At 33.5% G+C, this 21,505-nt stretch overlaps 2 protein-coding genes across 10 annotated transcripts in view; both read right to left on the bottom strand.

The window, feature by feature from the left end:
• Positions 1–7,636, bottom strand: part of LOC117111633 (vascular endothelial growth factor receptor 3-like) — a 33,979-nt gene extending 26,343 nt beyond the window's left edge. The window contains exons 1-4 of one of the 9 annotated variants that reach the window (XM_033254580.1): positions 3,808–7,636; positions 3,105–3,181; positions 630–665; positions 149–275 (exon numbers count right to left, since the gene is read on the bottom strand). In XM_033254580.1, the coding sequence (XP_033110471.1) occupies positions 149–275; positions 630–665; positions 3,105–3,121 (180 nt within the window). In that variant the 5' untranslated portion in view covers positions 3,122–3,181; positions 3,808–7,636. Of the gene's footprint in view, positions 1–148; positions 539–629; positions 666–3,104; positions 3,182–3,807 lie in introns of those variants that run through there. The other 8 variants (XM_033254582.1, XM_033254584.1, XM_033254585.1 and 5 more) reach the window with 8 other exon arrangements.
• Positions 7,637–10,756: 3,120 nt separating this feature from the next.
• LOC117111632 (BRO1 domain-containing protein BROX-like) lies at positions 10,757–20,624 on the bottom strand. The gene is made up of 10 exons (XM_033254579.1): positions 20,468–20,624; positions 19,707–20,000; positions 19,226–19,324; positions 18,970–19,042; positions 16,609–16,714; positions 15,967–16,142; positions 14,299–14,380; positions 14,016–14,166; positions 13,639–13,798; positions 10,757–11,518 (listed from the first exon to the last, which is right to left on the bottom strand). The coding sequence occupies exons 1-10, from the start codon at positions 20,566–20,568 to the stop codon at positions 11,429–11,431; spliced, it is 1,332 nt and encodes a 443-aa protein (XP_033110470.1). The 5' UTR covers positions 20,569–20,624; the 3' UTR covers positions 10,757–11,428.
• Between the last annotated feature and the right edge of the window lie 881 nt (positions 20,625–21,505).

The raw sequence follows: 21,505 nt of genomic DNA, 5'->3' as shown, positions 1-21,505 counted from the left end.
CAAACAGAGGAAATGTATACTTCTGTTGGTAATCCATCCTATGCTCTAAGAAAGGAAATGTATCTGTAAACAAAAGATATTGATCCAGAAACACTCTGCCAGTAGCCGGAATGGACAGCAATGGAAATATATGGATGATTAAACTTACATTGTGACATGACATGCAGGAAGCCATGCACCTCAACCAACTCAACTCCTCCTGATCCACATCAGCATCTGGAATCAACTTTCCCAGCGCCAGACGTTCACTTTTGAACACAGAAATAAATAGAAAGCTATATAATAGATGATATTGTAACATTATTTCATTGATGGTCATATCTCGTTAACGTTCTCTTGCTAAATGTAAGCTAAGTGGATGCCTGCAAATATCACCATTGAGAACACGTGGGAGAAGCTAACGTGAAAACAGGTGACTTAAAAGTGGGTGGAGCTACTCTTGTTTACCACAAATAGTAGTTGATTATTATATATCTTGAATTTGTATGCATAAATTCAAAATATATATTTTGAATTTGTATGTATAATAATATGAATGATAATAATGATAATGATAATAATGATAATGATAATAATAATAATGATAATAATAATAATAATGATGATAATAATAATAAGTATAGACTTACAGAGAGCAAAATGCATAAAGCCTCAATGCGCTAGACCTTTGTTTTGAGTTTAAAAAAAGTCATAAAAAGTATGAAGGACTTCTGGCCTTAATATTTTGAATTGACATAAAATTTATTGGTCCAAAATTACTTTGGAAATTTGCTTTCTATTGGCACAAGGCAATCAAGTTTACAACACAAAATAGTATGATGGCCTTTTTTCTTTTTATCCATCTTATCTTCTGTCCCTTAAAAATGTTTTAAATCCTTTATTTTGATCTCAACTTTATATACGATATTTATATATATATATATATATATAAACTATATATATATATATATATATATATATAATTAATAATTACATATACATAAATATATTTATATTCGGTAATATGGTAGTGTATAACCCTATATAATGTAGAATATATGTGTATTTTATAATTTGCCTGCCTTTCCATGGCCTTACACTTATTTATCTCAACAGAGAGCAAGAGGAAGCTGAAAACTATGTTACAGTTCATCATAAACAAAACTTACAACTACTTGACTACAACTTGATACATTTGTGACATTTAGTAGGTATTAATTTATCCAATTAAACATGAATACTAGAGAGTTTCTTAAGGGCTAACTTAAGTAAAATTTAGTTTATTACTTATCTTTGCTGCGTTACTCCATTTTAAAAGCAATACTCACACTCATCTAAATCAGGTCTATTATTATAAATTATTACTTTATCTCCTTACGCACATGAATAGAGGAAGGTATTATTATTATAAATTATTACTTTATCTCCTTACCCACGTGAATAGAGCAAGTTTCTTTTTTTTAATTGAGCCAATTTCGCATTGCACTTAAGAGCTTTACCAACTATGTATCCTTTTTTTCTCACCATGCTATTTATTTGAATTTCCAAAACAAAAATTTTTTTTTTAATTTATTTTATTTCATTCTTTTTGAAAATCAGAAAATACAAAAACACATTACAAAAAAAGTAAAACAAATACAGAACAAATTGCTAGAAAAATAACATGGTCATAAATTTAAAGAAAACCCAAATCAGTGCCAAGGAATAGCAAAAGCGGCAGGGACACTGGCACCCATAAATTTATCTGTGGCAGGGACCTATGGCAGGGCAAATGTGTGCATTGTTCCTTTGTTTGAACTTTTATGTTCAGAATTGCTGCAGAAAGTAAAGGAAAATGGTATAGAGTACAGTCATTGCATTTCACAACTTCTATCAAGTTATTGTTTCTTCTACAGGTTTCGGCATCTTTATTGCCTTTTAAGTGATATGAATTCCTGTTTATCTTTATGAGTTACTCAGCCAATTCAACGTGCTGAAATCCTAATGAAAAACATCTCAATTTACCCATTGATAATAGGAGATACACACATTATAGAAGACGCCAGGATATGAATTCCTTAATGATATATATTGGACATCAGCGACTTAAAGGGATTTTTCACGAGACGATGCCGTAAATTAAATTTTGAGCCGGCATAGATCCTGATTTAGTGCGATGCCATGCGCAGTCACATTACATTTAGGTTTATACGCACTCGCCGAATGTTAGGACGTACAACTAATACGTATACCTAATACTTTAGCATGCCGAAAGCCTAATTAATAATGTAAATTGGCGAACACTGACCCATTAAAAGCTTCTTGAGCAGCCGAAATGCCAAGCACTACTTCTTTGATTAATTTGGTTCTAGGTATTGGCTATCATATCCGGAATTTGTCAGGTTCACTAATCACAACACTCAATTTCAATAACATTAACAAGTGTAAGTATTTCCATTTTATGCAATGGAGAAGTTGCATTTTCCTGCTCTTAACATTTCTAACTGATTTATATCTGTTTTATGGTAAATATTTTTTTCCACATTTATCCTTTTAATACCAAATCCTTATATACCTACTAAAAAACAATACCTAATCTCAACATGAATAATATACTGCCTGTGTTGAGCTCAACTAAATTACATTCTACATTGGAACTGCATAGTTGGTAAAGTTGATTTTAATTAAAAATCATATAAAAAATATATTATCTTTGTATATGCCATTTGTTGCTTTTTTGAGGTAAGAGTTTGAACAATTTTCCTCTTAGAAGAAAAGCCATAAGCAATGTTGCACACACATTAACTCCCAACTAAGTATGCTTCACTAAATGATTTTCCAAGATTTTGACACAATGCATTTTGAATAATTCAAGGAAAATATATACCATTATGATAATGTATGAATAAAACATATAGCATTCAATATAAATTAATTAAATCCTGTCTGACATTAGCAATCAATTATTAAAAATGAATAAAGTGAAATTAGCAATCAATTATTAAAGATGAATAAAGAAGTTTTTTAAAAATCAAATTTATAAGGATAAATTAATCAAAATGCTATAAGGAAATGGATATGAAAATCAGTAAACAATTAAAATTTAAATTAATAAAATGTCTCTTAAGTAAACCAGCCTTACTTACCTTGTCACATACATCATCAATAGTGAAATTTCCAGAACAGATATTTGTCAAACTTAATACCAACAAAATTAGCAAACCTTTAAGTAAAACATTAATAATAGAAAAATAACCTTGAGTACTAATAACTTCATTTTTATACTGAAAAATCATAAAACTTGTTTTCTCTGAATTTATTGTCAATTTATTAGAAAATGGAGGAATAAACCAACTGAAAATTCTTTTAAACTGAACATTAATATCTGATAAATCAAGAATGTTTCCTGAAAAAGAGTGAAATAATTTAGCATCGTCAGGAAATAGATGGAAATCAAAAAAGTTTGATGAATTAGGAAGATCATTAATATAAATGTAAAAGGAGTGAGTCGTAATACACAGAACCTTGGAAAACACCACAGGAAGTATTCAATTTATCTGAAACATAATTGTGTGATGAAATAAACTGTTTTCTATTGGAAAGGTAATTAAAAATCCATTTATATGCATTTCCTCGAACATCATGATATAAATTAAAACATAAAAGAGATGGATCTATTGTATCAAAAGCTTTACTAAAATCAGTAAAAATACCAAATGAAGATTTCTTTATTATTAATGTCTTATTGGTGATTATTAACCAATATGACATTTTTCTGAAAACCATATTAAAAACAAAAAAAAATATTTTTCATTTTAGTTGAACCAATGTGTAAAATGGTAAAGTTACCTTACAACACTTCAATCACTGGCAGTGATCCTTGTCAAGTGACGATGGTATAAACTTATGACATCATCGGCCGATGCCGTCTTACGCCCTCTTGTCATGGTGATGACAGATGATCTTTGGGGGCAACCGCCGCAGTTGGTCTTTAAGGATTTCATCATAAATGTTGGAAAATTCATATGCTCCTTCATCTCTGTTCATGTGGTTTGTGTAGCGTCTAATATGAATTGCTTCTTTGATTTGACGTTGTTGCATATTAAAAACATTTCTTGAAGGTTTGCTTGGCGAGTATCAATAAAAAAAAACCATTGAATCTTTGGTACACCATGTCCAAAAAAAATAGTTTTTAAGGTAAAACCACTGGTTGTGTCTCACCATTTCGGTGAGATTGCTCTGACCGTCATCAGAAGAATGACAACAGAAGACAGCTTTTCTTGGTCTTATAGATAGTGATCGTCGATGAACCATTGTTGTAGAACCATTTTAACGTTTATAAAAACAAATTATTATTTTGTGCAATAAGAAATTACTTTTTCAAAACTTCACTTAAGACAAGAATACAAATTGGTCATATAATTACCCAGCAATTCTGTCTTACAGTCTTTAAATATTGGGATAATATAACGGTTTTTAGCTTAGGACCAATGATAGTAAAAAAATTATTAAATTTCCACTAGAATCCATAATATTATCACCACCATACAATTTGGTGACGGTGATTTTATCTGCAATTTTTGTGTGTAACAAACATGACTAGAGAGATGGATATTTGTTTATTTCATGCAATATTGAGTAATTTGCCACTTATACATGGAAAAGATTCTCTATAAACTCATTTAGTTGCAGAGACTAGATAGTGCAGCTGTATTTTTCAAAAACAATTTTCCAGGATTGAGCAGCAAGTGATTAAGACCATCTTAAGCACAACTTAGTGATTAGTAATGCACCAATCAATCAATTGAAGTTACAAAGTGTAGCACCGCACACCCCCAACCATATGACTCATATTCAAGCCTGAACTACAGTAGGATAGGGTAAACAGTATCCCCACTTCCTAGTAAATTCATCCCCACACAACGTTCATAATGAATTTGGCACTCTCCATACAAATTCCCTAAAAGGGTTTTAAAATCTCAGGTATAATGGCATAAACTCTAAAAACAAATGCATTGTTAAATAGAATATAAGAACAGCCAGAAGATTGATGGAATAGTGTATATTGATGAGTAAGGATGTGCAATGGTAGACCTAATTGAAATGTATATGGGAGATATAATAGGAAGATAATTGAAGATAGTTCTCACCTAGTCAATAACCATTAGGACATTTTAAGAAGAATCCGGCAACAACTGCGCAACTGGAGATGCTTGAGGCAAATTTTGATTCAGAACCGTACAGATTTTACAGTAATACAAGATACAAAAAAAAACAACATTGATTGTACTGTATGCTTCAGAAATATGCTTAGCACTGGCAGTGCCTGAATAAAGAATATGAATATTCATATTCTTTATTTTATGTATAACTAGAGTTATTATGTGACATTCAGTATATAATTAATGAACTAATATACACTAGTTCAATTACCTTTGTAATAATTACATAAATAAAAATTTAGAACAAAGGATTGCCTGCATTTAGTACAAAATGCTGTTATTTCTAATTTTAGGAATGAGTTAGTTATATTTTAATATTTTTCTTTTTTTTGTACTACTGTATTTCATTATGAAGGATCGAGAGCAAACCTTGTATGGGCTTTCGCCCATTCCCTATCCGGGCAAAGCATGTTGTTTCATTTCTGTTTACTGTATTTGCCAAATAAATATTACTGTATTATTATTATTACAGAAATCTGCTAGATACTGGCAGTGCCTGAATAATGAAATTCATAAATATAACCAGTAAATGTAATTTCTTATAATAATAATTATAATTTTAATTAATATATAACATTTAGATAATGTAATGCATAGTAGCGCAAAAATTTTGTTTATCTACTTTTAATTTCACTAATTTTAATTATAGCCCTAATGTGTATATTTAAACATTTTATCTTTTTACATTTTGTAATTTGATGTTTGTTTGGTGTAATATTTTTTGATCGGTTTGGTGTTAATGTATTTTCTAATTGTTTATGCCAGATTCAAGGAACCTTTCTGTTTAAGTATTTTTATATGTGAATAGACCAATAAAGTGTATCTTATCTTATCCAGAGTTAATATGTGACATTCAATACATAATATAAAATGCATGAACTCACCTACATACACTAGCCCATTTACCTTTGTAAAATAAATTTAGAACAAAGGATTGCCTGAAGGAATGCCAGGGTGACTACAAGAATAATAACTCAAAAAATGTATTTATTTACTATTCAATAATATTTTCAGAGGGTGGCTCTAATAATAGCAATGCTGAATTTCAAACAAATTAAATACCGATTTAAAAATCCTAACTACAATGAAATAAAAAATGAAAAAATTTAAAATGTTCCATAGTTAAAATAATTACAATTGCAAGAATGAAAATAAAATTCCAAAGTTAAAATCCAAACAATTGCAAGGACAACGGTGAAAAATAGGGAATAATAATTTAAAAAAAAAACATATTGCACTCAGAAACAAACAAACAAACACCAATTAAAATGTAACTTAAAAATATCAGAAGATAAAATGCTGAAATTGCTAATTTTCATATAAAAGGGATATAAGTTTGGACTTAACTATGCATATGGATGGTTTGATTTTTACGATTTCATACATTTTTTGACAAGAAAAAGAAAGGGAAGGTGGGTGTGGGTGGCAGTCAAAAATAGGTGGGACTTATGGTCTTAAGAGGCGAGTTAGGGGTGTTCCCTTTAACGAATTTTAATTTTTGAAGAGGTGTAAGGGTGGGGCTGAGGTGGTTGTGCCCATTTGTCAGGGAACGATGTACCACCTGTTGGGGGAAAAACTGAGCTTTCCCTCTGCATCAGTGACAAAGTCTTCCAGACAAGTGGCCGAGCCTTAAGGCAGGGGCACCGCTAGCTACGGCCTTAACATCGGCGCTGGTTCCAGTTGCTCGTGGCCCATGGTTTGGTTGATAGAACCAAGGTCCAGTGTATATTTTAAAGAACCCATTGCATCTTTCGGAAAAGTAGGGGTTACCCCGATGTTATGGTTCATTTTAACCCCTGTCTTGGAATTATGTGAACATGTAGCCCTGATGTTATGGTTCATTTCAAAGCAAAATACAAATTAGGAGAATCAGGAGAAACAACAAATTTGTTCAAATTAGTGTTCACACTCTCCTTAAAGCTCTATCCACACTATCAAATTTACTTTGACAAAAAAATGTGACACACCCATATATAGTAATGCTATGCCTATATATGGTCATGGTGTGATGTCATCATGCCCATATCACACTTTTTTGTCACAAAATTTGATAGTGTAGACAGAGCTTAAGAAATATACTTTGATCAAAACTAAGGAGTGTGTGTATTGCAATTAACAGAAATAATGAAATAGGATTTTGTTGTAATCAATATTAACTAATTGATTTTGGCTCTTATTCTTACTCTTTAATTGAAAACACACATAGTACAATAGGTCCATTAGTAATGATGTAGCATTTTATGTTTCAAATAACTATGTGACATTCAATATACTTTCATCATTAATGTTTGAAAGATTAATTAAACATATTTCCTTTCATAAATCATCATTGTGAAAGTGCATTAAAAAATCAGGCACCTTGTGGCAAAATAGCCAAGTTGTCCCACAGACCAGTGATATACAATATGGGAGCTAAAAAAAACATAGCCTAATTTTTTAAAACTATTAATCAACCGCTTAATATGTTCTGATATTTTGGAAACAGTAGAGTAAACAGTAAGATATAGCTAACTAATTGCAATTATGATTAAAGTGACCCAAGTCTTTTCTTTAACAAGACTAATACAAAAACGGTTGTATTTGTTCATGTCTTGATATGTTTGCAATATTTATTAAACTGGAATTTTGAAATAGAAAATGTCATATCACATTTTCAGCCAAACTTGGTATGTTAATATTGCATAAAATGTGACACAGTAGTTATTCTGACTACATATCATATCAAAATATTGTGTTTAATCCACTACAAAAAGTATTAAATTATTTTGTTTGAATAGAGACAAAGACATATAAAAATAAATCAAATATATCATATTGATATTTATTATCTTTCAAAAAAAAAAAATGAAAAACAGGTAAGAAATATCAGACAAATATAATCTAGTTTAATTGTTACATTGGATTTGGGGAAAGTTTGTGCTGAGGACAGCCCCCCCACCCCACCCCCCCCCCCCCACCCCAGTATTTGACAATTTCAATTTTCATTACAATTCAAAATATAATGTTAGTTTAAAGAGCACTAAACTTGATTTAAGTTAATAAGCAGAAGTTAATGTTGCCAATCACAGGTTAGTCACACTAAAAATCATAAAGACAAAAATGATAATGACCAGGTTGGGGAAAATTTGTGCTGAGAACCTGCTTCCATGCTATAAACAGCAAAACAAAATAAAAACCCCAATATTTGACAATTTCAATTTTTGTTATTACAATTCAAAATATAATGTTAGTTTAAAGAGCATTAAACTTGATTTAAGTTATGGAGCAGAAGTTAATGTTACCAATCACAGGTTAGTCACACTAAAAATCATAAAGACAAAAATGATAATGACCAGGTTGGGGAAAGTTTGTGCTGAGAACCTGCTTCCATGCTATAAACAGCAAAACAAAATAAAAACCCCAGTATTGGACAATTTCAATTTTTGTTATTACAATTCAAAATATAATGTTAGTTTAAAGAGCATTAAACTTGATTTAAGTTATGCAGCAGAAGTTAATGTTGCCAATCACAGGTTAGTCACACTAAAAATCATAGACAAAAATGATAATGACCAGGTCATAAAGACCAAGATGATAACGACCAGATTGAGATATTTCTCTGAAGAGATTATACTACACCGACAGTGAAATAGGCCACAAAGGTACACATTTAGGCACACCGAATACGTGTGGGTTTGAGCTCGAGACTGTTCAGGTTGCTTATGTAAAACTTGGTTTCCATACAATCACTACTCGCTATCCACCAACAGCTTTCGCCGAAGCTGATTGGTCAGTCGATACAGGGGACCTTCTTCTGGGACTGCTAGGCAATACAACGATTGCACTGAAATCAGTTTAGCGACAGTGTAGGGAAATCAGGCTTTATCTGCATCCTAGTACAGGGTATTTGAAGTGCTAGAGGTATTATGCTATTTTGAAATTTGCTTAATAATCAAAAGTAATTATCTTTTATATTTTTTAGTAATCATTATACCATTCAATGATTATGAATAATCTAATTATTCATAAAAATGTTATGCACATTCTACTTATTCATATATTAAAATTATTTTAATTATTAAAATTTAACAAATTTACATATACCTGTACTGAAACAATAATTTGTTCTTGGTACGATTTATATATTCCCTTATAATCGTGATTTATAAAATTATGTGGTCTCAAACGCAAGTGCAATGCATATTACTTTTCTTATTATTTAGAAAGAAGAACAAGAGTTTACTCTAGGAATTAGTCACCATGTTACATTAAACACATAAATCACAAGCCCGCTATTTACTCTCTTGTAATTAGATTTCTAAAGCCACATCAAATGCATACATACACTTTCTATGATGATTTACTGTGGCCGCATGATCTTCCATTTAAAAATTAACAACACTGTTTCATAATAATAATAATTGTCAATTTATATAGCGCATAATGTAAAATACCACCATGCGCTTTACAGCATGGAGTGGGAAAAATTATTAAAAGTTTCACCTAAAAAAAATAATGAATAACAATAAAAATAAATATAATGTTAATAAATAATTTGAAAATACAGAATTTTATTTACTTTTGCTATCTTTCAATGCTATCTCCCCATGTTCTAGATATGAGTTGTATTGATGTATGAATAAATGATTAATGTTAATCTTATGATAATTGTTATAAATTTCATTAGATCTTTACAAACTAAATCTAAACAAAGGCTTTACGGTATTTGATGCTAATCTAGGATATTGCCAACATTTCTCAGATCAGTACCTTCACTGACATTTGGTGTGCAAATTAAAGAATTATACAAATACAGACTGGCTGTTTTTTTCCAGACAATTTTTACTGAAAATTGACTCAACTACTCTCAACAATGACAGCAAAAGTCTATTCAAGAATTCAAAATAGTGGAAGGAGACTGGTGCAGGGAACACATGAGGATATGGGTGGTTAAAAAAGGGTAACTGACAGAAAAGAAGCAGGGAAACAGCTGTCAGTGACCCCAACCCCCCCCCCCCATTATTGAGTAACCTCCGGGTTTAGGAGCAGTGAATTATAGCATAAAACATTAGAATGTTTAACAAGGTAAACTAATGGCCACCCATGCATCTTTGGGACACTATCTAGATTAAATTACAAACATAACTATAATTTTTTTTATTAGTATTAAACAGACTGGCTGTTTTTTTCCAGACAATTTTTACTGAAAATTGACTCAACTACTCTCAACAATGACAGCAAAAGTCTATTCAAGAATTCAAAATAGTGGAAGGAGACTGGTGCAGGGAACACTTGAGGATATGGGTGGTAAAAAAAGGGAAACTGACAGAAAAGAAGCAGGGAAACAGCTGTCAGTGACACCCCCCCCCCCCCATTATTGAGTAACCTCAGGGTTTAGGAGCAGTGAATTATAGCATAAAACATTAGAATGTTTAACAAGGTAAACTAATGGCCACCCATGCATCTTTGGGACACTATCTAGATTAAATTACAAACATAACTATAATTTTTTTTATTAGTATTAAAAATCAGTCTACCACTGGATATATTTATCTTGATATAACATTATCCTTTTTTTACTATTTACAAACACTATAAAATATATTATATCTAATAACATTAAGCCAATATTGACAGGATGACTTTAAAAAGTGGTGCAAAAGATACAAGTAGACCAGCTTGGAGAGATCATCACTCTGCAGTCGGCTACGTAGGCTGAAGTGATGACGATAAGGAAGACAACACTGACGATGAAGATAAAGATGCTAATGATGATGATGATGAATGAAGATCATTATTATGATAATGATGGTGTATGTTGATAGTGATGGTAATGATTATGGTAATGGAGGCTGTGATGACAATGAAATGATGACAATGATAAAGATTAATATGTGATGAAAAAAGAGATAAAGACGATATTTTGTGATTATTACAGTTTACCCTCCAATTCGAGACCACTCTTGGGACCTGAAAATCTGCGATGGTATCACGATTGGTCTCCAATTAGAGGGCTAGCTTTGTGTTAAAAGATTGAAGATTGTTATTTAGATCTTTGAAAAAGTGGTCTCGAATTAGAGGGGTCTCGGAATTAGAGGGGTCTCGAATTGGAGGGTGCACTGTATATTATCACTGACAAAGATTATTATGAAATGGTGATAATGATGAGAGTGATGGTAATGATGATAGGTGTGATAAATATAACACTGATAAAGATAATATTATAATATTGGTGACAAAGATCATGATGAAATGATTACAGAGATGATCTATGAGACAACACAGCCACTGTTGTTGCTTGGTTCTTTATCCGTTGGTTTGATGTCCTTCTCTTTGACAGGTGTAACTTGCTCATCCTTCTGCAAAAATAAAGCAAAATCATGCTAATTATTACTTTGTATAAATGGCACATTGATGATAAACCAATCAAACATGTATTATAAGATTAACAGACTTGAGCAATAAGCATGTGTCAGGTAACAATCTGCATTACGCGCTATAAATAAGATTGCCATTACCACCACCATTATCACAGGGAGGGAGGGAGGGAGGAAGGAAGGAAGGCTGGCTGGCTTTACAACGTTCACTGAGAGAGACTGGCCTTTTGATCGCCTAGGCCTAGGAAGTAAGCCAAGGCCTACTTGGTGTGTACTATTTTCATAACTTTTTTTAGGTATCGTAGGATCTATGTATGAGGTATACAAAACAGATATTGACTGCTCTAGATTTTGGGAACGGTGAAATCTATAGCCCCGACCTCAGTGATGTGGAGACCGTAGTAGTCTATCTTCTCTCGTGGGAAAATAGATTTCACCATTGCCCTCTCTCAATATTTGTATATTATTCCTTTTCCTGACACTAATCCTCTACCGCATATACTGTATTGGCTATAGTAATCAGATGACCAAATGGTACAAAAATTTACAAGTAATTTCACTGTTCTCTGGTTCAAGTAATGGGATACCATGTTAATTTACTCAACCATGTATCATTAATATTAATGACGGTTAATTATTTGCATAAGTATATTAGATACAGAAACCATGAATTAAGCATTAGTAGTAGCCAATCAAATATACAGTATATTGAATTAAGTTTGCTTATTACTGACTTGCCACTGCCTCATGTTGGATTCCCTGTTTTTTGGTTCTGTGAAAACAAACCGTTATCAATGCTTAGAATCCTTACATCATTTGAAAAATGAAAATCGGCATTCTTCTTCAAATAACATAAGCATTGATAAACGCAATGTTAAGTATCTCATTGGAACTTGATCTGACCCTTACAAATGAGCATTTTTTCCAGATTGTATACATTTATTACACAATTCTTTAACAAAATTCAGTGTAGCCCTATTCTGCATTATAATGCAAATGTAATTAGATTCATAAAGAGCTTTATAGTTAAGTCCCAAAGCACACAAGGTGTGGATTGGCTCATACAGTAACTTGCTTCTTCCCAAGAGTCTCTTCATGTCTGAGCTACCTGGTAAGCCAATACCAGCTACTCGCATCTGTCCACAACATGGGCTGCATGGACCAGTACTCAGGGGTAACTCCCTTGATGTACTAGGTTCTTTAAAATGAGCCAAAGTGTGTACATTGGGCCTACGGTTTATAGTCCTTAGCCGAGAAGACTTGTTCCACCACTAGAGCCATGCAGTTCAAACCAGCGTCGATATTATGGCTGCATGTTCCACATCTGCCTTAACCGCTTAGCCACTTGACTTGCGTATTCCACGACATGGGCTAAAACGAACCACAGCATCGGGGTAACCCCTTACTCTTCCAGAAGATGCAATGGGATCTGGACCTCCATTGTAAGTCCTTATCCGAGAACAAATGTTTTTTTTTTATACAATTTTAATGACCCAAAATGTACTCACTGCTATTTCTACATTGGACAAATAAGTAGATTCACATTTAATGAGCGTTACATACGTATTAGGTCAAAGGTTACCACAAATTTAACCCAACCTCAATTTTACGAATCCTCCAATTTACGTACACCCTCCGATCCGGTACCGTACGTAAAATCGAGGTTCTACTGTATAGGAAAAAATTACACCTACGGTTGCAACAATACAAAAAAAGAAATTTAACAAATTTACAATCCAATTATACATATTGTGAATTTGTGGTCATGATGTGTCATCATAACTATATTTAGGCATGTCACTTGTTTTAGTCAAATAAAATTATAGACAGGACAAGGCTTTAAACTACCTTAAAAAATCTGATCAAACATGAAATGAAACTTCGATATTACTGTATATCAGTTTGATATGACATCATGCCCATATATGGGCAATTCACACAAATTTGCCATATACAACTTGATAATGTGGAAGTTTAGATTTACACTACAAGCATTTGATAGTAAAAATATTTCATGCCCATTAAAAAACAAAGAGCATCCAAGCTGTGTTTGCATAACCAATGGCAGAAAGACGGCATGCACAAATTAAAATATTACTTACTTGAAGTGGGGCGGAGTAGGGTGACATGTGGAAACCTTCGTAGATTTGAGGGGTCCAGTTCGGGCTTAAGCTGGGCGAGTCAAACTCCTGAGGGCTGGCCAATCCGTATGTAGCCTTTAACTCAAGTTCAGGTATCTCTTCTGGAACCTTCTGATAATATCTGATTGAATAATGTAAATTAAGTATTATTTTAGCTAAGTGTGCAATACTTGTCAAACACATTCACATACATTTAATGATTTTAACCAAACTCCAACATAACATGCACCCTCTGGCTGAAAATCACAGCAATTGCTGCACTTATTCAGAAGAAACACGCAAGCTGCTTTCCATCACTTAATAGAAATCTAAAGATATTTGTGGCATCGATGGCTTACATGAATGAATTCTCTCTTTCCACCTTTTCCAGATTTCTTTTCACTTCTGAACCAAACCTTCTAAAGAACAAGTGTTGTTCTGGCTTTGCAATAGTCCCAGGGCCCTTTGCTTTAGCATACTCTTCACACAGTAATCTACTTTTTTCATACACTGGAAGAAAAATTCAAGAATTAATTATTGTATCTATTAATGATATTAAATAAAACAAATTATCATAATGAGGCATGTCAAGTCTAGTTACGGTATGTTCATGAAGAATATAATATGAAAATACATAATTACCTGAAACACTTTCCTTAACCGAACGAATAGCTTCTCCACACTTTTCTTTATTTAGTAACTCTTTGCCATTGTAACAATGAGCCTGCAAAAAAATTAGGAATTCAGATAAAAAATAGTTTTTTAGTATAGAGGACTACAGTGTTACGTCACGATACCATGTGATACTACTCTGTTGCTATTGTTGCAAAATGCGTTCAACCGGACGAGATTTTCTCCACTGAAAAACTAGTGATCCCAATTTCTAACGTAATTATTAAGATGTTGTATCTTAGTTTTTCTTTGTAAATTTTTAATTGAAGATTAAATGTGTGTTCGATAACTAATATAATGCAAGCTTTTGTGTTTTAAGTACATTTTGATGGTAAAATATTAAATTTTAAAATGCCTATTCCAGAAAGGCTATGAAGTCATTCAGGCGTGATAAACGGTATCCAACGTCTGGTTGGCGACAGAGGGCGCCGCCTGGCGTTGTGACGACATGACTGTGGTACTCTATAATTAGTAGCAGTATTGTATTATAGAGCAAATTATATAATGAACTGTCTAAATAATTGTAAATCCATTGAACACTAAAGAACATGAATCAAATATAATATATAAAAAACAATAAAACCACAAAAAAGCAGAAAAATTTACATCAATGATAATGATGAAGCATCAAAAACAACAGTAATGGTAACAATAGTAATGGTAATGGTCCTGCTACTCAAAATGCTTTGATAATAAACATAATATTAATAATAAGTTTAAGAAAGATGTTAGGCACAGAGATGGAGTAGCATTGGATTGGAATTCTTCGGTGTAATACAGAACTCAAAAAAGTCCTAAGACATATGTCCAGCAGGGTCCTTCAGGTGGTAAATTGGGCAGCAAACAGGAAGACAATCCCCTACTCTTTTCTAAAAGAGTGTACTGTGTTCTTTAACATGCACATGGGACATTTTGCACACAGGACTAACAGTTTAAATGTCTAATCCGGAAGATGGTGCGCTTTTAAAACTTGAATTTCAGCCCGCCAGCTGAAACATGCGAGTAGAAATGGCAATTAGAGAGCAGCTTAGCTCAGTTGGCTACTCTGGTGGTAGCCACTGTGGGTGCGCTGAACCGTGGAGATCTCTAGGTCCCCGGTTCAATTCCCATCGCTGCCTCTCCTTAATTGTGTTTCAGCTAGGGGGATGAAATACAAGTTACAATAGCGCACCGTCTTTCGGATGAGACGTTTGTTTAAGCCGTTGGTACTGTGTGCATTTATGGCCCATTTGCACGTTAAAGAACGCAGTACAATCTTCGGAAAAGAGTAAGGGATTGTCTCACGGTGTACTGTTCAATCCCCACCAGAAGGACCCCACTGGAAATAAGTCTTCTTCAAAACTTTCGTGGGCTATCCTTGGTGTTTACCCACTTAATCCAATTGAAAGTTCAGCACATACACACACAGTTGTTACCACCAGTTTAGCCAAATGAGCTAGCTGCTCTCTGGTTAAAAGAAGATCAAAAATATCAAGATCAGTGGCACTAGAATACAAAAAGGTCAAGGTGGAAGGAATTCATTGAAACCCTAAGAATGATAGAATGACACACTATAGGAGAGGCCACAACTCGAGTGATTGATTATCAAACCATGGTATTGTAGGTTTAGTACACTGACCACCAAACTACAATACTTACATATGAGAGATAGAATGCAAACTTGAGGTTGAAGTAGAGGCTCCACTTTGTAACTGCAGGGTCTTCAATACTCTTTAATGAATCACGTGCCTTTTGGAACATTCTTGCAGTTTCATGCGCCAGAGCTGATATCAAACTTGCTTTGTGATCCAACTCAATAGCTCGTGCTAATGTGACTGTTAAATGTTAAAATATAATAAAACTATTTAAAAAAAATAATAACACTTAGTTTCTAATTGTATAGGGTTTTTTTTTAAATTCATTTGAACAAGTAATGTGTGGGACCATGGATTGTCACAGGCACATTTGGAGTCTCCCAGAAATCAGGATTGTCTCCTGCACTCGGACAATAATCTCCTGGAAAATAACCTATCTCCCGCAATTCATTAAATCTGCATGTTTGTATTACTGTATTATCATTAGTCTCACAGCATCGAATGGTATCACCATAACTAACAAAAAAAAATTAGATGTTTAAATAAAGCTTGTGTAGATCTCCCAAAAATGACTTCTTCCAACTTGGGACCCCTTCAGTGCATGCATGCTTTATTCAATACTGAGGTCAAGTGCAGTAATGATACAGATATAGATACATTTTTGCCAATTATTATTATTATTATTATCATCGTGGATAGTAGTCACCTTCTTGGGCCTCAGCTGTACATTGTAAGGTGTATGCACTCAGTATTCTTGTATCAAGATCAGAGATAGAAACAGCCTCTTCCTTCAACTGTGGAACAAGTTTCTCCTAAAAAAAATTAATTAAAAAATAAATTATACTTTTCCACTAAAATAAAAGACTTAACTGGAGGTCATCAACAATGTACAGATTTGACTTCATTCTCAGTATTCATACAAATTCATACATTCATATTCCATATTATTTCAACCTTAATCTCTCACTTTCTGATTCTAAACAGTGTCAATAAGTACAATAAGTACAATACCTGTAGGAATAAGATTTTTAAATTACAGTTATATGACAAAATCATGTATAAAACATTTTTCAATATCATTAACAATAACATTAAATATACAAACTTCATAAGTACTGGTGTATAAGTGTATAAGCTATTAGATGTCACCCTGGTATACAGAAGATATGGCATTTATATAGGCTAATATACACATTTACAAGCATATTTGGCAGTCTGCCTACTAATCAGTGCCAAACTCAGCAACATAATTTGATACAACAGTGAACTAACAGCTCACTAACTGACTTGTTTACATCAGGACTGGCTTTAAAAGCCTGAATATTTTAATTTCAAAGCATTTATTTCATGTTTGTTTAAGTAAATGTATTAAGCGAGTGAGCATAAAAATTAAAATTGGGTTGGCTGACGAATTGAAACACAATTTTCTAGACAAATAAAGCAATAAATTAACACAAATACAACGAACCAGTTACATAAGTAAACAACACACTTCTTCCTATTCACTATACCCTCTGTTAGTTAATAAGCAGTAATAAGCAGTTGACAGATTTAGGAACTAAATATACAGTATTTGGTAAAATATACTTGGCTACATAGTGCAGGCACTCTATGGAGTTACTATAGAGTGACTGCACTCTGGGTTTACACTGTGCTACAGTGCTATGCAGTAAACCAGATTTGAATATTATTTAACATGATTTCCATTAACTCATTAATATTCGGTGCATATTGATCTCTAACATTTAATTTAACATTATTTCCATTCCCTCTACATAATATGTTACCCCTTACTGTCTAATACTTAATAAGCCACAGACAAGTGATTTAGGACCGACTTTGTCCACTATACTTACGAACTTCGAACAAGAACTTCATTTAGTCCTAGTTGCAACTTAAACTTAAATTTGTATAGTTCTAAATACGACTAATTCAAGTCCCAGTTTTAGTTCAGCTAAAGACGGCGGGCAAGCAATGACTATCAAACCAATCAGTGAAAAGAGCTCACTTTAATAACAGACAAAATTTTAGAGATCCGGTAACGCGGATGAATATTAAGCTGCTGTCTGTCATTCAAAAACGTATTTCCTCATAATTCATATTAGACCATCATTCCCTTACTTAATTAATTTTCTATAATAAGTTCTATTCGTTAGCATAACGACAGGGAATTTGAACAGGCACTGAAAAATTGCAACAACGCGAGAGGATTCCGTTCAAATCAGGAACTATCACATGTGGCTAGCAAAACATGTTATTTTCGCATTTTGGAAGCTAAATTTGGCGTCTCTTTTGTTGAACACACCGAAGATGCATCAGACCTACCCATACAATCGTTTTTATTCGTTTTACTCTATAGTAAGTTACAAAAAGCATGTTTTTAGTGGGGTAAATATTTCAAGTCGGTGATTTAGCCTGACCTTAGGCTGACTAAAATAATTGGGCTGCGGAGGTATCATTTTAGTCGAGGTTCAAGTGATTTAGTCGTAGTGCTAGTTAAAGTTCGTTTTAAGAATACGAAATAATACATAATTTTGAAGTTTTAGCTCGAACTACGACTAAAGTTCGTTTTAGTCTTGTTCGGTATTTAGGCAAAGGGTGGAAGAATTCACCCTATGGAGCGACTGCTCTCGTTTTGTGTTTTTCATCAAATGCCAACATAATTTACATAAACTATAAGATGTGTGCTAAAAGTTAAATAACATTTGAACCCCAGACCTTGAGGTCCGAAGGCAAGTAGCATATTCATATAAATGGTTGTAATAAATCATATGAAATTAAACATTGATTACAATCTATTTTTGATGAATCCCACATTTTTTATAATGGGTCAAAACTGCCGGAGCTTATTTAGGAACATTTACCATTACATTTACCATTTAACTTGCGTTAAAATGTACAAATCAACAAGTTTGAGGTGTTTAAAAACAGTCAACATATATTCGAGCAGAGCCTTATTATTTTATATGAAAAAAATGCCACCTAGTGGTGTGTTTTGATGTTATAACTACTATACAATACTAGCTTTGTTGACTAACTAGGTCTATTATTCCACACGGATACAAACCTGAATATATTTGAAAATCCCAGCAGCAGTTCGCAACGCACGGTGAAGTTCTTTTGCCTCATCTTCCTGAACCCTTTAAAAGAAACACTTCTATTGTAATGTAACACATTTTCAAATTATGATTGATAAGTTGAATCTTCTTAGACCTATATTATTTTAGGCAAGACTTTTTTTTTACCCTGTTTAGCGTTAACATCAAAAAATCATTTTAACCAAAAACTTACTTAAAATTGATTGAACAAAATGTATGACTTACTCTTCTTTGCTACCTGCAAGTTTTGCAGCATGCTTGGTATACCACAGGGCTACATTGCTCAAGATGCTGATTTTCTCAAACAAAAGATCTTTTTGTTCTCTGGGGTAAAAAGTTCAAATGCATTATTATTGGTAAAGCTAAATGATACAATATTACCTAGTAATATTTCAAATATAACTTGTGGCCGAGTTGGATCGAATTCTAGAAAACTACCCAATGAGTGTGCATATAGGCTTTGGAATTCAGTAATGCTTTAACATACAATTGCAGGGTACAGACAATCTCAAGATTTGGCACCATTATCTTTCGAAGCATTTAACAAACTATTAATACAATGCTGCCAAGTTCAATTCTCAAGCACAAGGGTAAAGACCAGACCAAACTAACATTTATGTTATCAAATTGAACATACACTTTGCAATAAAATGCAAGGGGAGAGGAGACAACTTCGGATTGGAATGATCAAACCAAGAAGACTTACATGATTTTAGATATCAAAGTGTTTGACCACTTCACCTTGAACGCATGCCTCAGGTTGCTTTCTCCTCCACTAGCTCCACCGGAGGCTCCCGCAGAATCCTGCAGACTCGTTTGGTCATTAGCATCCAGTGTCTGCTGTTGTGGGTTTGTGGTCTGCGTTTTACTTCCTTCTGGTGCAACAATGAAGCCTTCAAGTAATGATAAGTATTTCTCTGTGGCATTTTGGATTGCTGTTACCTCGTTTCCCGGATCTGGTAGAAGCTGCATCAGCGATGCTCTGGCATCTCTTGTTTCACTATCAGCACATATAATATATTTCAATTCAAAACATGTAGGCCTACATATCTGATTTTGTCTTTCTGCAATCAATTCATATACTACTAGTTTACACTGTATTAGACACTTGAACACTTAGTGCCGTTATTGTAGTTTACACAATATAATAGATAGGCCTAGGCCTAGCCTAGTAGGCCTAGGCTAGGCCTAACACTGAACAGGAACCATAGAGAGGCTAGGCCTAGGCGGGCATTAGGCCTAACTAAGGCCTACTGCTGACGATAGGTCTAGCCTAGCCTAGGGCCTTGGCCTACTAGAAAGAGGGGCCTAGGCATAAGCCTAGGCTGTACAGGTACTAGGCCTAGCCTAGGCCTTGGTAGGCCTACTCTATACTAGATAGGCCTAGCCTAGGCCCCTAGGCCTAGAGAATATTATTAGTAATTAGGGCCTAGGCCTAGGCTATATTATAAACAAATAACCACATACTTGCATATTTTTCGGGCTAGCGGTGTACTTGCTTGAATTCCAAGATCAAAACTCAAGACATTCGAAGCTTTGAGGGGATTTCGATGGAACCAATGGGCCATTTTGAATACACGATCCGAAGAAGACGATGACTAAATCGCACGGTACTTAAATAGAAACGGAGTATGGGACGCCAATTTAATTTGGTATGGTGCGCACTAAGCGCAATAAAATTTATATTTCACACAATTCACTGAGTAAAATAATTAACACCTGGAACCAGGGAGATGTAAAAACTGGAACTAACGAAGGCGTGCGCGAACGGGAGTGCGAATAACATCTTATTTGCAAGATAGACCTTGTTGCGATAGTTCATTCTATTGCAAAAAGCCAAAAAGGTACTTACCGGTATCTATCTATCTGCCCAGTCTTCAATTGATTCACCAACTGCTTGTGAGGCTGATGTTAATTTGGCTTCTCTATATACAAGTCTTTAAAAGTGGCAGAAGGAAGGGTTTCTGTATACAATCCCCCTCCCCAATACCATTTAGCACAGTATTTGATAAAAAGTCAAAATAACCAGTGAAATCATACATTGCAAAGCCCCTAATATCTCCCAAGTTTGATTTAGTAATATTGACATTCCGTGACCTCCAGCTTTTATAATACGTTTCGCTAGTTTTTCACTAACATTCGGTGCAAAGGTCATCGATTATTTAAAAAAAACCCAATAATTAATGAAGACTCGTTTAAATCTAGGCATTATTGCGAACTGTCTGTATTAATACAAAGTAGTAAAATCAAAGAATAGTAATATAAAAATTGCCAATGTCACTGCAAAGATGAAGACTACACGAAAAATTTCAGAAAGATCTTGAAAAATACAATTAAAATTTGGTTAAAGTACAATTCATACAAACAGGCTATAATTGCATTGATCAAAACACCTATTTAAATTGCGTACAAATATCGCACAATTAACAATGAAAATGAACACCTGTGAATAAAACCAAATTAGAATGATATGCAAATATGGCTGGTGATACTGTACGGTAAAAG

The sequence above is a fragment of the Anneissia japonica genome, unplaced genomic scaffold (genome assembly GCF_011630105.1).
Source record: "Anneissia japonica isolate Jap-2015-1 unplaced genomic scaffold, ASM1163010v1 scaffold287923_len1623670_cov205, whole genome shotgun sequence".
Taxonomy (NCBI): Eukaryota; Metazoa; Echinodermata; class Crinoidea; order Comatulida; family Comatulidae; genus Anneissia; species Anneissia japonica.
The sequence above is the reverse complement of the archived record's forward strand: the minus strand, read 5'-3'. Positions and strand labels throughout refer to the sequence as shown.

Coding starts and splice junctions, on each gene's coding strand:
- LOC117111632 (XM_033254579.1), bottom strand. CDS start 20,568: ATGGCCCATTGGTTCCATCGAAATCCCCTCAAAGCTTCGAATGTCTTG. Junction 16,143..16,608: donor TACAGCTGAGGCCCAAGAAG/GTGACTACTATC, acceptor AACATTTAACAG/TCACATTAGCACGAGCTATT. Junction 11,519..13,638: donor CCTACTCCGCCCCACTTCAA/GTAAGTAATATT, acceptor TTATTTTTGCAG/AAGGATGAGCAAGTTACACC.